The 19,783-nt window shown below is 34.2% G+C and overlaps 3 protein-coding genes across 6 annotated transcripts; 1 reads left to right on the top strand and 2 right to left on the bottom strand.

Annotated features, from left to right (window-relative positions):
- Positions 1 to 4,745: 4,745 nt before the first annotated feature.
- Positions 4,746 to 7,115, bottom strand: LOC132030481 (heat stress transcription factor B-2b). Of its 3 annotated transcripts, none has more exons than XM_059420132.1 (3): positions 6,670 to 7,115; positions 5,804 to 6,277; positions 4,746 to 5,515 (listed from the first exon to the last, which is right to left on the bottom strand). In XM_059420132.1, the coding sequence occupies exons 1-3, from the start codon at positions 6,922 to 6,924 to the stop codon at positions 5,243 to 5,245; spliced, it is 1,002 nt and encodes a 333-aa protein (XP_059276115.1). In that variant the 5' UTR covers positions 6,925 to 7,115; the 3' UTR covers positions 4,746 to 5,242. The 3 variants fall into 3 exon arrangements, with proteins under 3 accessions (XP_059276115.1, XP_059276116.1, XP_059276117.1); XM_059420133.1 differs by having other exon boundaries at positions 4,746 to 5,500; positions 6,670 to 7,114; XM_059420134.1 differs by having other exon boundaries at positions 5,804 to 6,269; positions 6,670 to 6,808.
- Positions 7,116 to 14,833: 7,718 nt separating this feature from the next.
- Positions 14,834 to 17,004, top strand: LOC132030483 (DEAD-box ATP-dependent RNA helicase 47, mitochondrial). The gene has a single exon (XM_059420135.1). It carries the CDS (start codon positions 14,990 to 14,992, stop codon positions 16,628 to 16,630), a length of 1,641 nt encoding a protein of 546 aa, XP_059276118.1. The 5' UTR covers positions 14,834 to 14,989; the 3' UTR covers positions 16,631 to 17,004.
- A 41-nt stretch (positions 17,005 to 17,045) lies between these two features.
- On the bottom strand, positions 17,046 to 19,408 carry LOC132030484 (CASP-like protein 4A4). Of its 2 annotated transcripts, none has more exons than XM_059420137.1 (3): positions 18,703 to 19,408; positions 18,453 to 18,588; positions 17,046 to 17,891 (listed from the first exon to the last, which is right to left on the bottom strand). In XM_059420137.1, the coding sequence occupies exons 1-3, from the start codon at positions 18,999 to 19,001 to the stop codon at positions 17,781 to 17,783; spliced, it is 546 nt and encodes a 181-aa protein (XP_059276120.1). In that variant the 5' UTR covers positions 19,002 to 19,408; the 3' UTR covers positions 17,046 to 17,780. The 2 variants fall into 2 exon arrangements, with proteins under 2 accessions (XP_059276120.1, XP_059276119.1); XM_059420136.1 differs by having other exon boundaries at positions 17,046 to 18,027; positions 18,703 to 19,403.
- Positions 19,409 to 19,783: the final 375 nt, after the last annotated feature.

The following is a 19,783-nucleotide window of genomic DNA, read 5'->3' on the forward strand; positions in this document are numbered from 1 at the left end:
CAAAGAAATAGCAAATGAGTCATCTAAAATTTAGAAGTTCAAGAACATCTAACCGACAAGTCAGGGTTGACGTTCCATTACATTTAAGTAGTGGGAGAAACGTTAATAGACGTAAGGAAATCCACTTCCCCTAAGTACTAGGAGTGATGTTGAGCAAATAACACCATATGAAGGCGTTAATATTTCAATATTAAAAACGTGCTCGATAGTGTGACTATAATAGTAGTAGTACTTAGTTGTAGTGGGAGAATAATAACCAAGATCAGTTCGGTGTATACTCTTGGGAGAATTTCATAATAGGATTCCTGAAAAAAAAATACATTTTTTGGAGAGTTTCATGATAGGATCCCTGAAGATCTTAGTATAGAACCGGTCAGTTTCATGGTAAGTTATTTTTTGCAAAGAGCTTATTGGCTAAGACTTTTGGTAGTCGTGCAAAAGGAATACATGTGAAAGTTGTAAAGCATGGTTAAAAGTCTAAGTGGGAGATTGTTGAGGTATATACCATGAGTTTAGACATCGTATATTCTAAGAATTATGATGGTTAAAAGTCTAAGTGGGAGATTGTTGGGATATATACTATTAACCATGTGTTTGGTTATAGTATTTATTATAGAACAATTATTTATTCATTGTTTAATAAAGAGTTAAATAGATCATGTACTAGTATTTGTGTCCTTTACTTATATAGTAGATGATTTAGTGTATACGTTTAGCTTATACACGAAGATTAAATCGTCGGTTCTTATAAGTATAAAATTTATATTCACAATCTAAGATGAAAATTGGACAAAGCCATTGGTATGATTGTAGCACAAGATTAATATAATGTATCTTCATTATGGGAACGGTACGATTCGAAGTCTTCTTGTGCTAGTACATTTTGTATGTATTGAACGGGCCAAGTAGAGATAAGTGTTTTTGTCTTTTGAATATATAAAACAAATTCTCTAGTTCATTAAATGTACTTATACTCTTAATCTTGATATAATTATTATGATCAATGTGATTTGTTTATTATTTTGATTTATTAAAAGGTGCGACTCGGTGCGGGTCTATGTATTCTGGTAAATTGGATAATGACAAATTACATTTGTGAAATAATAATTAGTAGATAGAATCCATGTCTCGACTTTGAGATTGATGATACCCCTTTATGGATGCTTATAAGTCTCATGTGAAAACCCTGCAGGTGGATTTTGTATCCGCCACATGATATAAGTTAAGCGGAAATATAAAGGATTCAATTAGTCAATGAATTAAATTGTCAGTAATTTAATTTAATTGATTAGTATACGTAATCTTAACATGGGGAGTTAAATAAGATTTAATGAAAGATTTCGAAATTGAGCGCGAGGAGTGCGTTACGATTTTTTAGTGGAATAATTCATAATTTATTATGATAGGATTAATTCAGATATTTCGAATTAATTCCATAATAGGAAGCCTCGTTAATTAAATTATGCGGTCCCTCATTGCCCGAATAATAAAGAATTAAATGGAATATTATTTCTTGGTGGAAAATAAAGACCCAACAGGTTTTGAAAAAGGAAAAACCCTAAAACTTATAGTTATAAAATAGGGGTCTAGGAGGTTAAAGGGTTTTACAAGTTTTTACTCTTTTTCCATAGAAATTCGCCCGCGAATTTCACAAATTTTGGTATTATTCGGGTTACACAGCGAGGCGTGGAGCGAAGGATGACGATCAACTGGATGTGTGTGCTCGTGGTTGAAAATTCGATTCTTGGTGGCCGTCACGCTTCAAGAGATAAGTATCGATTTTCGAGCTCCATGTAATGTTGTGGAGCGAAGGATGACGATGTTGGATGGTGTGTGCTCGTGGTTGAAGATTCGATTTTTGGTTGCCGTCACGCTTCAAGAGATAAGTATCGATTTTATGTTTGATTAAAATCTTTGATTATGTGTTGTCTATATTACATGCAAGTTCAATCCTGACTATTTACTTCCGCTGCGTATGCCTATATTCCATCAATTTGTTCCTTATTTATTTACAAGAAATAAGGTAAATGATTTTTTAAATCTTTGTACGAAATATTTTAATTTTATTCTTGACTATACTTAGAAGTTATTTATACCCTTGCCGTTATTAAATAGCGTCATATTTATCCTTTGACATATGGAGCTCTAAATGTATGAAGCCTAGCTACCAATCGAAGTATGAAGAAGAGTAATTCTAAATCATACTCAAAAGTAGATGAATAAATCTAGATGTTTTTCTCAAATTAAAGTACTTTGATACGTGGGATTCACTCCATCTACGTTGAAGTTGCATTAAAGTTCAAGACAAATACGAGCATATTTGCTAATAGCAAATGTATATAAATGATCCAAAATATAACGGGTGAAATACGTTAGGTATTTATGCGGTGAAAGAGTAGATTGGGATAATTTCCGGTGAAAGAGTAGATTAGGATAATTTCCCTAAAGATATGAAGTGTACTTCCAAATGAACAGAGTCATAATAGCAATAATCTATGTAATCTCTTATTTATTTGAGGCTATTAAAATGAGTAAATATGACAAATTTTATCGTTGTTAGGTGTTTAAGAAATATTAAGTTCATCATATGATATCATATTATCATCCCTCTTGTGGTTTGTCATTACAAAAAATTGTATGTATCACCCACTATAACATGATCACATGTTCCATTAAATGCTTATTAATTGGTGAATTATTTTACTTCATGCCGTATTAAACTACAAAACTATTTTTTTTTCTTTCTATTTGCACTTCCTCATCCTCTAGTGAAACCTAGGGCGTTAAATATTTGCATGTGCACAACACGAAAGAATTTGAGCATTTTAATCCCAAATCTAACGATGATGGATAATATACACCAAAATTGTTATAAACTCTTCTTAAAATCCTTATACAACATATGTGGACTTTATATATCTTAACCTTGCATTTTTTAGATGACTCAAGTCATTTCTATGTGATTTTTCTTTCCTTTTACGATAAGAGTGATGTTTGGACCAACTGCTAGAGAGTCTATAAGCCCAGCGCCGCCACCCCCTCCCCCCCCCCCCTCCCCCTCCCCTTCCTCTCCCTCCAAATTCATAATTTCGACTGCATCAAGAAATAAACTGAAAATCTTAAGTAATTCAGATTCATCGAGATAGTCATATTCCAATAAAGTTAATATACGAAACTTCTCTAAATTCTAATTAATGAACAGATTGCCCAAATAATTCAATAAATTGAGATATTTATGCTGCTTGATTTAATTCCTAATATTTTGCAAATCAGTCTCTCATCACTTCTGGCTTTAATCATAGTCGCTAACAAACACAATATATAACGGCGCAATCAATAATAATACCAGTGTCATAAAAGTGGTCAAGTATTTTGACAGGTGAATGGAGGAGTTATTGTATTTTATTGTTGTCTTCATTACTTCTTTGACTCCTTAATTTACAGTGTACATACAACTTATCTTTTTTATTATTATTGTTGTCTACATACTTGTCTTGAAGACGAATGAATCATTTTTGCCTCTTTATTGCTCTAGTTTAATTTTGTCTCATAACTAATTGATCGGACTATTTGCAAATGCTTCTATTTACTGTAGCCTCTAGGCAATAGTTATCCCCTCATTTTTAGTTTTCTATTAAGCATAACGAAAAATTAAAACTATTAGGATATAAACAGATCTCTCTAGATTCTATTCATAAAAAATAAAGAGTGCAACTGCACAAGATTTACCTCTTAATTAAAATTGTAAATATTCACTACAAATAATTAATTCTTCATTTAAAGTCAATAATCTTTTGGACCAAAGAAGTGATTAGGATATGTTGCAGAATCTTGTATTTACCTTTGGCTGAATATATGCCATGCATGTACAGTTATTATAGTATTTTATTTCGGGTCGAATCTTGTATATGTTGCTCGAGATTTTAGTATATTAATAGTTATTGAATGGCTTAAATGAAAATTATTCTCTTATATGCAAGTAGTCCACAAGTATATGTACGATTGATTATCAATTTCTCATGATCCCAAGTAGTTTAGAACCATAAAAATCACATTTTTAAGAACGCCACCGCTGACCGTACCATTTTAAAAGGTGGCCGTGCGACCTATATATCCAGCGAGGCTAAAGTTCAAAGTATTCTAAATTATAGAGAAAAACGTTTAAATATGTCGTTGAACTTTTTATAAAATAATCCATTTGTCATTAAGTCAATAATCAGTTAGATATACCACTTTGTCATAATATTGATCCAAATATATACCCTTATTTACTAAGAGTAACCTTTCCAACCCAGAGACATTTTTCACAAAATGAAAAATATTCAAATTGATCCTTGAGCTAAAAGAGCTTTACGACTTTCATTCTACCCTAAACTAATACTTAAACTTATACACCACCAAAAGAATATGGTGCATTGAATGAAACCTTACTTATTGCTTAATTAGAAGCCTCGTATTTAAGTAATATGAATTTTTAAGTAGGGAACGTTTCTTCAATCGCCTGAATATGAGTTTTGTTTAAGTAGGGAAACGTTTCTTCCACGATTCAACCCTACGCACAAAAATCATGATAATAATCAGCGCAATGCGGAGTAATTAATCTTTACGGAAAGATAGGGTAACTATACAAATTTCAGGCAGCGACTGGTCAATCTACTGGAAGAGCATGTTCTCTCTAGAAGTAATAATAAGAGAACCAAAACAAAACAAGCAGAAAGACTAGGCGAAAAGGAAAAAAAGGTAAATGAGAAAGAGCAAACTTCAGTAAATTTACTAAGAACTTACAATTACAACATTATTTCTTTTCAATTATGTACAAACAATTTCCTAGCCAAAAATTCTCTGGCACCTTGTAACATAAATAGTTCCCATCCAGCTAAAACATTGACTAAATTGCCACATTTGTCATCTTTTTCAACTAAACTAGCCCAGCTTCCCCATTTTTCTAATCCAATTATGGATCATTTAGAAATCCACCTTTTTCTTCTCCTTTCCCACCGCTTTTGGGGCCTTTTTATAAGCAATAATATTTTTCTAATATAGTGACCTTTTTAAATAAAACCATTGACCCACTTTCTCTATTCTTCGAGAAACCACCAGAACCAACACTGATAATTACCTCCATTGTACACGTGTTCTTTATCAACGTCACCTCATCTTCCTGGTTCCTTCTAGCAAGTGGTCCCCACCTTCTGGGGACCACTTGCCCTTTTTTTTTTTTTTTGATGAGTTAAAAATCATCTCAGCCTAATCGATCTATCCACGGTTGATCATCATCATTTTGATGTCCGCTTCCTGAATCTAACGGCTCTGATTTCACATCTGATCCATGCGAGTGTACTTGATCCTGCACTACTTCTTCACGCGCTTCATTGCTTCTCCTCACGCGCTTTACACCAATTGAAACTCCAAACAATTTTGGGCTTATATCTTCCTCCGCCTTCACACCGCTACTCTCCGCCGCCGTGAAGGTGCCGCCGCCGTCTACCTCCGCCGCAACCTGCCCACACCGGCTCTAAAGGTTTAAAAAATACAATATTGAGTATTATTTGTAGAAAAAGTATACTTTTCATATAAAAGGAAAGAATTACCAGAAGAAATTTGATATATTTGAAGTACTACTTATATCTCAAAAAAAGATCAAATGTATTTGACTATATTATCAATTAAAAAAGAATAATTAGAAGAAATCCATTATGAAAAAAAGTCTTTGACATTAATGAACTTCGTAATAAAAATTTTAGAAGTTTAAGCCTCTATTCATTCTAAATTGAGGCCACTAATTTAATTGAGACGCTATTACCTGCTCCGTCGGGAGCAATTCGAGAGCTCGTCCTTCTGGTATTCCCGACGATGCCGGCGGTGAATAAATAGACATCAGATTGTATACATTATTACATAAACTCCTCAACCTATTTAATTCCTGACTCAATTGTGCGTTCTCTTTCCTCAACCGCTCATTTTCTTCTAGAAGCTCCGGCGTTGTCGTACACGTGGTGGTCCTTAGCACCGTTGCAGTTGCGGCGGCAGCCGTTGCTGCCGGTGATGAGTTGGATGATAACACCTGCTCACCGGAGTTTGACGGAGATATCATCCGCACCGCCGGAGCTACCGCTACCGTCACCGCTTGTGCTGCATTTGCAGTTACTACCGGTGAAACGGCAGTACCTGCCGGTGAGATTTTCCGGCGTTGAATGTCACGAAGTAGTCCTTTCTCACCTCTCCGGAAACATTCATTCGCGAATTCCCATCGATCAGGTACCACTTTCCTGAATCCCTAAACAATAATTTCACAAAATAGTCAAATCAATGAAAAAAAAATACTACTGACAGTTCTTAATTTTAACTAGAAATTCAGACGTAAAAGCTTTAAGTTTCAAAATAAAACTCAAAAATAACGTCAAAAATACTACTGATAAATCATTGATTAACTTCTTAATTTTAAGAGGAAATTCAAACATAGAAGCTTTAAGTTTTTCGAAGAATAAAACTCAAAAATTACGTCAAAATACTATAAATCGCGATAATTAACAGCTCATATGAAAAAATTACCATAGTAAACTGTTTTGAGTCTCGAAATCCAAAAAATGTCAGATAAATGAGGCGGAAAGAGTAACAAAAAAATGATAAAAAAAACGAATTTTTTTATGATGAAAATAAGAATCTTACGTAAGTATTAAGCTGCCTGACAAAACTGGAGAAATTATTATGCTTAAAATATTTAGGGAGCAAATCTCTAGCAAATTCAGCAGGTTTCCAAACAATGAATGTTGTTCCATCTTCATTCCACGAGATCAACTCGTCGATAACAGGATCATCCACGAGCTGATAAGTTTTCGTCAGAAATGGCGTTGGTAGAGATCTCTGATTCTCAGCACCAACGGCGTTAGATTCGCCGGTCTGTTCAACCGGCGATGGCACCATGACATCCACTGTTGCTACTGCTAATACAGATCCAAACCCTTAGAGAGAAAGTTGAGGATTGTTTCTAGAAGTTTCTCAGGAGGAGGGTAGGAGAAAGAAAGAAATGGTTGATAAGGAGAATATGATGGGAATAATAATAGCAGAGGGTAAAATAGGGAAAGAGTTAATAGCCTTTTTGGTCCTTGATTATTGATAAATTCTAATTTGGATCCTTATAGTATTTGCCTGGGGCACATTTAATCTTTAGTTAATAGAAGGGAAAAAGGTCAAAACTGCCTCTCTATTTTGGGAAAAGGGTTAAAATATCTTCCGAATTAATTTTGGGTTAAAAATACCTCTTCTGTCTTTAAAGTTTTTAAATATACTCTTGTCTTAATGGAAATTCACAACATAATCCGATTTTATTTTTAAACCCATTCCATTTAAAACCGATCCAATTACATAAAAAAAGCATATGGGTTGTCAAATTTCACAAGGATCAAATCATAATATACCATAAGTGGCTATTATCTCAATGAGGAAATTGTAGGATTCAGGAACAAATTCGTCGCATATTGATTTTTTATGTAGTTGGATAGATTTTAAATGTGTGTGTGTCTTTAAAATAAAATCGGTTATGGAATGCTTATTCTTACGTTGGAGATAGAGAGATAAGGATACTGATGCGTGACAAATAAGGATTCGAGTATGAATTTGCGAGTACAGAATTTATTATGTGCAAAAATATATATATTTTAAATATTATTTTTTAAAAATTTTAATGACTCAAAGAAAATTATAGAATCAGATTACACACAATTTCATGATCCAACTTTGATAATTATTGCGCGAGTGGGAATGTTATATTTTTAAATTTCTTTTTTCCAAAAAATAAAGCATATCTTTACGTTTTCCTTAATAGAAATGTGCACTTTTTAATTCTTTTACTTGTGAATATTTACAAACTTATCATAATTATTAGTCGTCACAACACAAAAAATGATAAGTTCTTTAAAATTAATATTATTTCTTATATTTCAATTATCTTATTTATATTCCAAGAAGGAGAAGGGCAAAAAGTGTAAGAGCAATGTTTCGTTTTTCAATTTAATATTTTATCGTGGCTTTTTTGCTTTTATTAGTTTTATTTTTATCTACAATGTTTTGAACTATTTGTCTTATCATTACAATAATTTTTGTCATGCAAAATTCTCAATAAAAAATTAAATTAACTAGCCGGGCGTACGCCTTTACGGGGTCTTTGCGCCGGGACTTACGCCTGGGGCCAAAAAGCATGCGCCCCTATGGATCTACCTTTACGCCCCAGCTACGCCCGCCCCCGGACTAGGGGTTAATACATAAAGTTTACGTACACTTTATCCTCTCATGCTAAAGAGATTATCGCGCATTGCGATTTTGCTTAATTATCTTAATTGAGAGAGATATGTTGTTGTATTAGTCGCTCAATTACTCATTTATTATGTTAAGCTTGTACTCTTACTCTATATTTAACAGTAACATACTTTTAAAGTAGTTCAAATACAATACTTCTACATATTTCGATTAATTCAAGGTTAAATTTATTTGTCAAATTTCACAAGGATCAAATCATAATATACCTATAATTTTGGGGACCAGAAATGCTATTATCTCAATGAGGAAATTTTTTAGGGGTAACGTGGGACCCAGTAACTAATATTTTTAGTTAGGAAGATGCGAGAAGGAACCTTTGAAAATTTTGGAGAGCTAAAAAAAAACTAAAAAGCTGTTTTATTTTTTTCCAGAAGGTTCTACGTTTCGTTAAGTTTCCAACATCATTAATGTTGTGTGTGTGTGTCTTTAGTTCCCACTTTGAAAATGTACTTGAAAGAAAGAGTACGTGTCGGTTATGGAATGCTTATTCTTACGTTGGAGATAGAGAGATAAGGATACTGATGCGTGACATTTATAGAGTAGAGGATTCGAGTATGAATTTGCGAGTACAGAATTTATTAATTGCAAAAAATAATATATATTTTAAATATTATTTTCTTTATATAGAATTCATAATAAGTAATCAAATCTCAAAGAAAATTATAGAATCAGATTACATACAATAAACCTAGAATCATGAAATTAAATGCAACACAGATGTTAACTTTGATATTTATTGTGGTATTGCGCGAGTGGGAATATTAATACCAGTGTTTTAAAAGCCAGGGGCGTGAGGTTATCACTCGGACATCCATAATATATTTCATAAATTCAAATAAATCGCGTTATACGCAAAGACGCGGGACGGGCGTAAAGATCGACACACCCGTATTTCACTTAAGAAATCGATAATCTTTAATTTTATAGTTTTATTACTAAAAAATAAGTAAATGTAAAATTTTCATTAAAATTCTCCCGGATTTGAAATGGGAAAAAAAGGATTTGCAGTCCTCTACCTTATCACTCGGCCATGAATAAATTCAAATAAATCACCAATGATATAATAATTATTATAACTATTATTTGATAAAGGTCACAACACAAAAAATGATAATAGCATGCTAGATAATCTTTAAAATGAAATCTTATCACCATAATCATCATCAATCTCCAAATCTATTAGTCCTTCCTACCTCAACTAATATTTGTTGACCGACTTTTTATTTATATTCCAAGAAGGAGAAGGGCAAAAAGTATAAGAGCAATGACAAAAAAAAAAAAAAAAATGGATGAAGTTGCTTCAGGAACATAGTGCTATGAAATCTCTACCATATCAATTTAAGACATAATCATCTTAAAAAAAACAGTTATGACAGGCTTCCGATTATTTTCTAAATAAGAGTTGCTTTCTTTATTTATATATTTTAAGAAAAATCACTACAATGCGAAAACGTGATAACATAATAGTATAAATATCATTACAATAATAATAAAATCATAATCTATAGCAAAAATCTTAATAAAAAAAAAATAATCTATAGCAAAAATACTTAACAATAAAAATTAAATTAACGGCGGGGCGTATGCCTTTACGTCCGGGATTACACTTTTGCGCCGGGACTTACGCCTTCCAAATTATAAGGCATGCGCCCTATGGATCTATGCGCTTTCATTTACAAGAGAGTTTTTCTACGCCCTCTTAAGTTTGCAAAACAATCTCCTCTTTATTGGACTAATTATTTCAGTAGTTTAAAACAGTCATGAAATCGGGTTAATACGTATTGTTAGAAGAGATTTTATTGGCGGTCAAGCAAGATTTTTAAATAAAGTACCTAGCATGCTAGTTGCTTATAAAGAGATTATGGACGTTCGGAAAGCTCTTGTTGAAGCTTGTTCATGATTGTTGAACTCGCGATTTTGCTAATAATTATCTTAATTGAGAGAGATAATCAACTAGTTCATCAATCTCTACGGAAACATTTCAAGTAATTCTTATTTTGATACTCTCGTTCATGATTGTAAGATATTTAATGAAAAATTTTCAATTAGTGTTTGTTTAAATATATTTTTGAGACTCTTTCCAAGTTAGCTAGTTGGTGCAAAATCGAAAACAGCATAAGTTAACATAATGTTATGAAGAATTTTTTTTTCACGCTTTTAGACTAAATATCAAAATGGAATTTTTAAAATTTTTGTACCCGCAAAACTTCAAGTTTTCACGTCTAGTCCAATGGATCATAGGGGAATGTACCAGCGTCTTTCATTTCTGAAATACTCGCTATTGAGAAGATGCCTTTTTAAAAAGAAAGAAAAAAAGCTTACACTTTCAATTATGTAATTAGATCTCTAACTAAAATTTAGTTAAAATGCTTATAGAAACCTTGCGGGAAAACCCCGCATAACAGAAATAATCTAAAAACTGAAATGAAATCATAAAGAAGCCACCACGGTGGTCCACATTATGATATTCAACAATGTAAAGTAGTGAGCGATCAGTTATAGGCTATGTGGCTTCAGATTATGCTTGAAGACTTAAATAAGATGAAATCTCTAACTCTGCATTTTGGATAGGGTGAAATGGATGCAACTTATATTGGAATGAACAAAGTCATTTTTCATGAAAATGTTCTTTATTAAATATATTTTTGAGACTCTTTTATAGTATTTGGTTGGTGCATAGAAAATATTTTATGAAAAACAGCATAGAGTTAATAATAATGTTAGTAAATTGCTCAAATATTTTGATGAAATTTTCTTGAATTTTAATAATCAACAATAATATCTAATTGGTATTGGAGCAAATAATATGAAGTTAAAAATCTAAAATAATTTCCTCGAAAATACTTTTTAGCAACTAAATATCAAAAAATGACTTTCTTAAACTATTTTTAGAAAATTATTCGTAATGCGTCGTACCCAACAACCCACTATGTTAGAAAAATCAAAATGTCAGGTGATGGGTGTGTCTCTATGCTTTTACTAGCTTAAAAATTAGACTACATTGTCCATGCAACTTTTAAATATATAATCATGTCATATCTGGCACTGTTATGAACTTTTTTTATTAGGTGGCGGGGGCGTGGGGGTGGGGTTGTGATAATTGGAAAGAAGAATGTAGAAGAGAAGGCTTTCCTTTCTAGAAAATTCTTTAATGTGATGTGGAGTTGCAAATTTGTGGTTGTGGCTCGATCTCCTCTTTATTGGAATAATTATTTATGTAGTTTATTTTTTATTGATTTTAGCAAGTCGTAGATTTAGGGTAATCTCCTATAAACTATTTTAGTCTAATTTAAGTTGTAGTAATCTTATCAAATATTGCCCAACAGTCTTTTTAAGAAAATGGAATTTGTTCATTCATTCATCACTTATTAATTTTTCGCTTATTTTTCCAAACAAGAAGTATGAGATTGAAATGGTTAAAGAATTAAATAAGTCTTATAAAGTTATATTGTCTTTCCTTGGGTTTAAGCTTGGGTTTCGTAGACCCCCCTTCTCTTGTCATTTTATTCTAGGGTAGAAGTGGCTTTTACCCCAAGTGTACAAGTTCAAGTAATAGAAAATTTGCATGGCTTTTTTACTGGGTTTATAAGTGTATACAGACATTTGGAAATGCGATTTCATCTCATGAGATGAAATCTTATATCATTCAAAAATGCATGATTTGAGATTCCAAACTTTTAAATGTAAAAATTGACTCATATAGTTTATATTTTGTAAAAATAGATCCATAAGTTGGTAAATATATTTGTCAATCATGTTTACCAATCATTTCTATCAAATATTAAAAGACCTACAAGTTGGTAGTATATTTATAACCAATTTACTCTTACCAATCATGTGAGAGGATTATATTATAAAGTAAATTACACACTTACACTATAACTCATGTTCAATTTTTCATTTTATTGAACTAAAGTTTAATCAATTGATGTTGTAATTTTTAAAAAGGCCTTCTAGTAACGTATTAATTTTGTTATGAACTGACTCGCTTCATTTCAAGTAAAGATTGTATAAGAATTGAAAAAGTTTTGATGGATTTTTACAACTTGTGAGGGTTTTTATGCCTACTCTTATATGTTTATAAAAGTACAACTTAAGAAATTCAAACAAGTTGGTAGTATATTTATAACCAATTTGTTCAAAAAAACTTCAACTTCATACTTCATTTTTTATTATTAAAGCTTAATATTATTGATGTTGTAATTTAGTCGTATAATTTTCCAAACGAAAGTTTTGATGGTATTTTTCCCAAAAAAAAAAGTATTCGAAATTTTCATAGTCATATAGCATAATAAATTTAAATTGAGCTTATTTGTCCTTGTATTTATAAAACATAATTTTTTCAAATAGAATGATAGGTTCGGAGTACTAAGCATGAAACATGAATTATTTAATTCTTGAAAGTAGTCATTTATCTCAGCGACTCTCTAATTCAAACGATCAAACAAATACAAAAGGCCAAAGTGTTTTCTAGTTCAAGCATCAGAAGTTTGTTTTTCTGAAAATTTTGAGCAAAGAAGTGGAAGATTGAACAAATAGCCATATCTATTGAAGGACGAAAAATAAGAAGGGAAACTGTCATAAATAGTCATTCATTCAAAAACAAAAAAAGTAAATAAATAACAATATACTCAATATAATCTCATAAGTGAAGCATAAGGAAGGTGGGATATACGCATATCTTACCTCTACCTTTGTGAATTGTGGGGTAGAGAGATTATCTTCGATAGACCCTCAGCTAGCACAATGACCTTAAAAATGGATAGTCTTGAATTTTTATCGGTCCCTTGTCCCGTCACGAACCTTCAAGGTCAGAAGTTAAAACTTCTTTCAAGGTTTTATCCATAGGGCAACCTCTAAGGCCAATATTGTAAATTACTCATTTTAGAATCAAATTGAGCTGCAGCCCAAAAAGGCTTGAATTGCTGAAGTTTGTTTAAAGCCCAAATGAAAAGGGATGGTATGGGCCTTGAGGTTATCAGAATGATAAGAATCAGGATATATCCTTCTCCTTCACTAGGAAAAGATTAGTAGCAGGCAGCTAAGGTGCAGAACCGAAGCACAAGAAAAAGGTAAAAATAATTCAATGAAGGCTAAGAGTTTCAGTACATATACTTTTGTTAGTCTCATATTATCTATCTGTTCTTTTTTTTCTTTTTTCCCTTCAAATTTTTAGTTCTTGTTTGTTTCCATTTTGATTGCCAAGAGACACACTAAGGGTGTGTTTGGTATGATGGAAAATGAGAAAATATTTTCTTGAAAAGTAAGTGATTTTCCTACTTATTTTATTGTGTTTGGTACGCAAGTTAGAAGAATGTCATTTTAAGAGTGGTGGAGGGTGGGGGGTACGTGGTGGAGGGTGGAGGGGTGGGGGTGGGTAGATAGTGCAGGGGGTGCGTTGGGGATGCGATGGTGTGTTTTGATTGATCCGGAAAACAATGTTTTCCCTCAAATTTTTAAGAAAAACATTTTCCAAGATATTTCGTGCTGCGAACAAGAGAAAATAGGAAAACATTTTCCGTCGTACCAAACGCACCCTAACTCTCTAGAAAGTAGAGAACTTTATAAAGTCTACCTTTTATACGCTGAATATGATAAGTAGAAATGCTTAGGTGTATAGAAATGAGAGTTAAGTTCTGTTGTGATAGGTTTTCATGTGCTTGTTCACCATATTTTCGACAAAATGTCTGCTTTTAGTGGTTTCTGGGTTTTCAAGAAATGGCAAAATTTGGCCTGAATGATTAATTAGAAGAATTCGTGGTTATGCAGTAAATGCCAGTCAATGTTTCCCTGTTATTGCTCTTCAAGAGTGCACAAATATATATATATATATTTTTTTTTCAAATCCAGTTCTACTTCTTATGGCCTTGAAAGACGAATTATTTAGTATTGGAATGAAAAGATAAATGATTTAGTTAGTATTGGAATGATATGGACCGGAAAAACTGTGTTTATTTAGGGAGTAGAGGACATCACTCGGCGCCTAAGGTGGGGTTCAAGCTTAATGGACTAAAGGAAAATACTCCATTCGTTTCAATTTGTTTGTCTAGTTTTGACTTGGCACGGAGTTTAAGAAAGTAACAAAGACTTTTGAATCTTGTGGTGTTAAATTAAACATATGTATAATGTACTAAATTGCCCTTTAATCTTATGGTCTTAAACGTTTCATGTGGAAAATTGGAACTAAAGAGTTACCAAAAAAGGAAAGAGACATTCTTTCTGAAACATACTAAAAAGGAAAGTAAGACGAACAAATTGAAACAGAGGGAGTAGGATTTATGTTTGAAGGGAGCGGAATGTATATAGAGAATTCATATAATAGACACCAACTAGTTGTGATTGAGACATAGTTGATTGATTGATTGAGTTTGGTTATGTTTGACATGCCTTTTGTGCTAATTCTCTTTGCTTTCTAATTTCTATATTAGTTTGATTTTTTTTCCCTCGAAGAGGGATATTACAGCACAAAGATACATACCTTTGTCCCTACATCTCAATTTCTAGTAAACAGAATGTTACATTGTTATGTATATTTGATATTTTAACTTTCCTGTTGCAGTCTGATCGGTGATAATAGTGAACTGCTTGAGAGGATTTTGGCATTGTAAATAGTAATATCAAATTTGAGTTGTTCCATGAGATAGCAACTGGGAAAACAAGTGCTAGAAACACCATGCCTGTTTTAGTGCTAACAAGGGCCCTCTTGTTAGTTGGGGATTCTTTAGCTTTGAGGAAAGTTTCACAGTTTACACGGATAGCTCCATCTCAATGCAATGTTCGCTTTTTAAGTGGCAGCGGATCCCTCACTCTAGCTAGCCTTGGATTGAAGAGTGAAGTTAAGACAGTAAGTGCAAATGAGAAAAATAAGCTCCAGCAGGGTGTTGCAACAATTGAGGTTCCCAAGAGAAGAGAGCAGAAAAGAGTTAGTGGCAATAAAACAGGATTGATTAGGGAGAAAAATCCAGTAGATATAAAGACTGCACCATTTGCTGCGGAGTCATTTTCGGAGCTTGGCCTTCCACCTTTGTTGGTCGAAAGGCTAGAGATGGAAGGCTTTACGGTTCCGACTGATGTTCAGGCAGCTGCGGTTCCAACTGTTCTTGAGAATCACGATGTTGTGATTCAGTCCTACACAGGTTCAGGAAAAACATTAGCTTATCTCCTTCCCATACTGTCTCGAGTTGGTCCGTTGAGGGAAGAAATTTTAGATGGCTATCAAACTGGGAACAAAGTAGACATTGAGGCAGTTATAGTAGCTCCTTCGAGGGAGCTTGGGATGCAGATTGTCAGGGAAGTTGAAAAGCTATTAGGACCAGCGAATAGGAAACTAGTCCAGCAGCTTGTAGGGGGTGCAAACCGATCGAGACAGGAGGAAGCTCTGAGGAAGAACAAGCCTGCCATCGTAGTGGGGACACCTGGGCGGATAGCAGAGATTAGTGCAGCTGGAAAGCTTCCTACCCATGGTTGTCGTTACTTGGTATTGGATGAAGTTGATCAGCTCCTTGCTTTCAGTTTCCGGGAGGACATGAAGCGGATATTAGACCATGTAGGGAGAAGAGCTGGTGCACATGGGGGAGAGTCAAATAGTCCACTTGTCAAGCGAGCTGCGCGTCAGACTATCATGGTGTCTGCAACAGTGCCTTTTTCAGTTATAAGAGCAGCAAGAAGTTGGGGTTGTGATCCACTTCTCATCCAAGCCAATAAAGTTGTTCCACTCGAGTCACTCACTCCTTCTGGACCAGTTCATATATCAGGAACACCTTCTACTACAAGCTCAGATGTACAAGCTATGCCTAGTGTCCAGAGCTTACCCCCTAATTTGCAGCATTATTACACTATTACCAGGATACAGCACAAAATTGATATGTTGAGAAGGTGTGTGCATGCTCTCGATGCCAAGTGTGTTATAGCTTTTATGAACCACACAAAACAACTGAAAGATGCTGTCTACAAACTAGAAGCTCGTGGTATGAATGCTGCAGAGTTACATGGTGATCTCAGCAAACTTGTAAGATCAACAATCTTAAAGAAGTTCAGAAATGGGGAGATCAGGGTGCTGCTAACAAATGAGCTTTCAGCTAGAGGCTTGGATTTACCTGAATGTGATCTTGTAGTTAATCTGGGGTTACCTACTGACGCGGTTCATTATGCACATCGAGCTGGTCGTACGGGCAGGCTTGGCCGCAAGGGCACGGTAGTAACCATATGTGAAGAGCCAGAAGTCTTTGTTGTAAAAAAGCTGCAGAAGCAGCTTTCCCTCTCCATCCAGGCTTGTGAATTTTCTGAGGGAAATCTTGTCATTATAGAAGATTAAACTACGTAGCACATGCTTCTGTCAAATTTTTACAAGACAATGTCACTAAAGACAACTGGAATTAGAACTGAAAATCTTGTTGCTTGCCGTTAACATGCCAATTCAGATGATGAGATTTTGCCTTCTAAAGACTCTGGCAAGGCAGTCTACATTGGATGATGGTATGAAGGAGTTGCTTCAACCTCTACTTATTTGGAATCATATATGTAAGGCATCTGAGAAAAATGTTATTCAAGATTTTCCGGATATAAATAAATAGATGTTGAAAAATACTACTATGTGAATTAATGTTCCTAATGTTGAACTGGCGACAACGGTAAGTTTTAACTGGACCTACTTCTTTGTTCATCAAGGAAGGTTGAGGATCTTGGTTATATGGATGGCTAGTGTTTTATAGTATTTATAGTTTCATTCCCGATGCAGACTAGGGAATATACTCCTATTCAGTTATTGTCTTCAGGGCATAAGTGGAAACAGGAACACATTTTCTGTAGAAAGTAAATTGTAACTTCTTGTTACTTTGAAGCAAGGCAGTTCAAACTAGTTTGTTACTATCTAAACTGTTTATTCACCATGACAACGGCAACTAATAGATGGTTCTACCAAAATTTTCTCTTCTTCGCTATTTAACGTTTTCTTTTATATATGATAGCAGTTATAACCTTAAATGCAGAGACTTTGCGAGCCATATTTACATAGTTGTAGCATCAAAAGAAATATAAAATCACCAAAAGTATTCTTCTTCGTACAGAGACTCTAGTGCTTGTAATAGAGACGCGGTGTCATCTACATGCTCCTGTTTACACTAGAAATGAAACAACACGACACAATTTAATTCTATCTTCTGGATTGAGTTGCTCTTATCTTCAAAACATCTTGAGTTCCTCTCTCTCCATATAGTCCATATGCAGGCAGGTACTCTGCCCCATCTGCTTTTCTGTTCTGTTAATCCTCCACTTCTGTGCGAGCTTGACAACAAATCCAGATTCTTCTTGGCACTGTCCAACTCAAACCTATCATAGCTAGGAAGATGTCCGATAAACATCCGAGCCCTTCTTTCTTATTGTTGTCAACTTCTACCAGATCATTAGTGTAGTCAAGGATAGTTGCTATATGCCGCCCAATTGCCACTTGTGATGCTTCAAGCAGATCAAAACTTTCTCGACGGAAACAAAGAAGTGAAGAAGGCTGCGTCTTTAATTCCCAGTGCATCACCATATGATCCTTTTGCACAGCTTGTAGCCTGATAAGAGTGCAGAGACTGCAAGGAACACGAAAGCAGTAAATGACATGCAAACAGCAACAATAGCTGGTTTCCAGAGAGAGGTACGGCTATCCATCTGTTGAATGACTGGTATAGTTACTGAAGAAGAGGACACAAGGAGGTAACCTGCCAACTGTACAACATTCTGCTTATGAGAATTCGTGTTTTTGAAAGATTCATCTGCAGTTAATGAAGAGGAGAACTAGATAAAAACATTCAGAAGAGTTGAAATTTTGGCTGCTTGATGGTCAAATAAGATACGGTCTACTCTTCTTTATTTCATTATTGGATAAGATAAGATGCTGTCTGCTGCTTGTCACCGTTATGGTTCAACATAAAGCTATAGTTTTAGTGGTTAATAGAGGATAGATCTTGATGTTCCTTTGGGAGACATCCAGGAAAAAAAGGGAGTAAATTCTTGATACTTGTTTTAACTAAAGGAAGGGATGTAACCATTTGTATGATTCATAGTTATATACTAATCAGATACTGTGAACCAACTTCCTTTTGGTTTTGGACTTGGAAGAAATCTCTAGCTAATTGAAGTTAAATAAGTACCTGATCGAGTATGAAACTGAGGTAGTCAGAGGTCATATCTGAGATCAAGACCCCTCGATAAGCAATGTCACAAACTCTTTTGAAGAGTTGAAAGGCCGAGTATATAAAAGCTAATAAGCTTACTGTGAAGCAGTACCTGCAGTGGTGTTAAAAAGCTCTCAAAACCATTGGACTGATTGCAAGATTGCATGGGGGAGAACAAAGAAATGTAAATTGATAAGGGTTCAACTAGCTTAGTATTGATTCTTACGTTAATTGTGGGTTATCATAGAATCTGGAAATCGCTCCTCGTTTGGTCCTTGATGGTGATGGTGCAGCTAGCGAAAGAGCAGAAATGAAGGAGAACAAGAGTGCCAGTGACCTTAGGGTAAGATCGTATGCATAGATAGAAGGCCTTGATCTCAACCTTGTCGATGCCACTGAGAACGAATATGGTGATGGTGTTGGCAAAGGTGGTTGTGTAGCTTGAGAGTTTGGAGTTGATGGAGAAGAAGGAGAGGCACCAGATATCATTCTCTGAGCAGTCATTAGCACATTACCTTCTTTCATATATCCCTCCTTTTCCCAACTTTTAGCAAATGATTTTTACTCAAAAGAACAATTTGTTTTAAGAGAAATTTAATCAATCGCAGGAAAAACCAAGTCTGGGATTGTTATGCAGCCAATTTTGGGCAAATTTGCATGTTACATACTGAGAACTGGCTGGTGATAGGTCTTGTCTCAACTACTGAATAGTTGGTCAACCACTACTAAATTTAAACGGAGGCAGGTGACTTAAATTTATATATGTTAGTCAACTTTAAACCATTGCTTCACCAGAATGAAGGCATTTCTCAATTGTTTACACTGAGCTAAGGGATATGGTTAAGTCAACTATAGACCATAACCTCACCAATAATGAAGGGAAGGATTGCACACATCTAAAACTGAGACGGATTTACGATTTGAAGTTTATGGGTTCCTACAACGATATCAAGTTAATACTATAAAAATAATAATTAAATATTTAGTAAATCTCTTCAAAAATATATTAGGATTTAGGCAAAAGCTATTGGGTAAATGTGAGTCGAAACCAAGCATATGAAGATATCCTCCAATAGTTTGTACTAAATCGACACAGAATTTCTATCTGCAAAGTCCAATCAATACCTATGTTAAGATAACCCTTGAGAAAGGCAAAATCTTGAGTGCACAACATACGCAGTGTAATTTCACAAGTAGAGTCTGGGAGGATAGGATGTACGCAAACCTTACTCCTACCTAGAGACTCTGACCACGGCTCAAAAGAAGTGCAATTAAAGCAGGATTGAAAATAAAAAAACGATAACAAA

Source organism: Lycium ferocissimum, chromosome 9 (assembly GCF_029784015.1).
Source record: "Lycium ferocissimum isolate CSIRO_LF1 chromosome 9, AGI_CSIRO_Lferr_CH_V1, whole genome shotgun sequence".
NCBI classification, from domain to species: domain Eukaryota; kingdom Viridiplantae; phylum Streptophyta; class Magnoliopsida; order Solanales; family Solanaceae; genus Lycium; species Lycium ferocissimum.

Coding starts and splice junctions, on each gene's coding strand:
- LOC132030481 (XM_059420132.1), bottom strand. CDS start 6,924: ATGGTGCCATCGCCGGTTGAACAGACCGGCGAATCTAACGCCGTTGGT. Junction 6,278..6,669: donor TCAGGCAGCTTAATACTTAC/GTAAGATTCTTA, acceptor ATTATTGTTTAG/GGATTCAGGAAAGTGGTACC. Junction 5,516..5,803: donor AATTGCTCCCGACGGAGCAG/GTAATAGCGTCT, acceptor TTAAACCTTTAG/AGCCGGTGTGGGCAGGTTGC.
- LOC132030483 (XM_059420135.1), top strand. CDS start 14,990: ATGCCTGTTTTAGTGCTAACAAGGGCCCTCTTGTTAGTTGGGGATTCT.
- LOC132030484 (XM_059420136.1), bottom strand. CDS start 19,001: ATGAAAGAAGGTAATGTGCTAATGACTGCTCAGAGAATGATATCTGGT. Junction 18,589..18,702: donor TATGATAACCCACAATTAAC/GTAAGAATCAAT, acceptor ACACCACTGCAG/GTACTGCTTCACAGTAAGCT. Junction 18,028..18,452: donor TCAGTTTCATACTCGATCAG/GTACTTATTTAA, acceptor AATGTTGTACAG/TTGGCAGGTTACCTCCTTGT.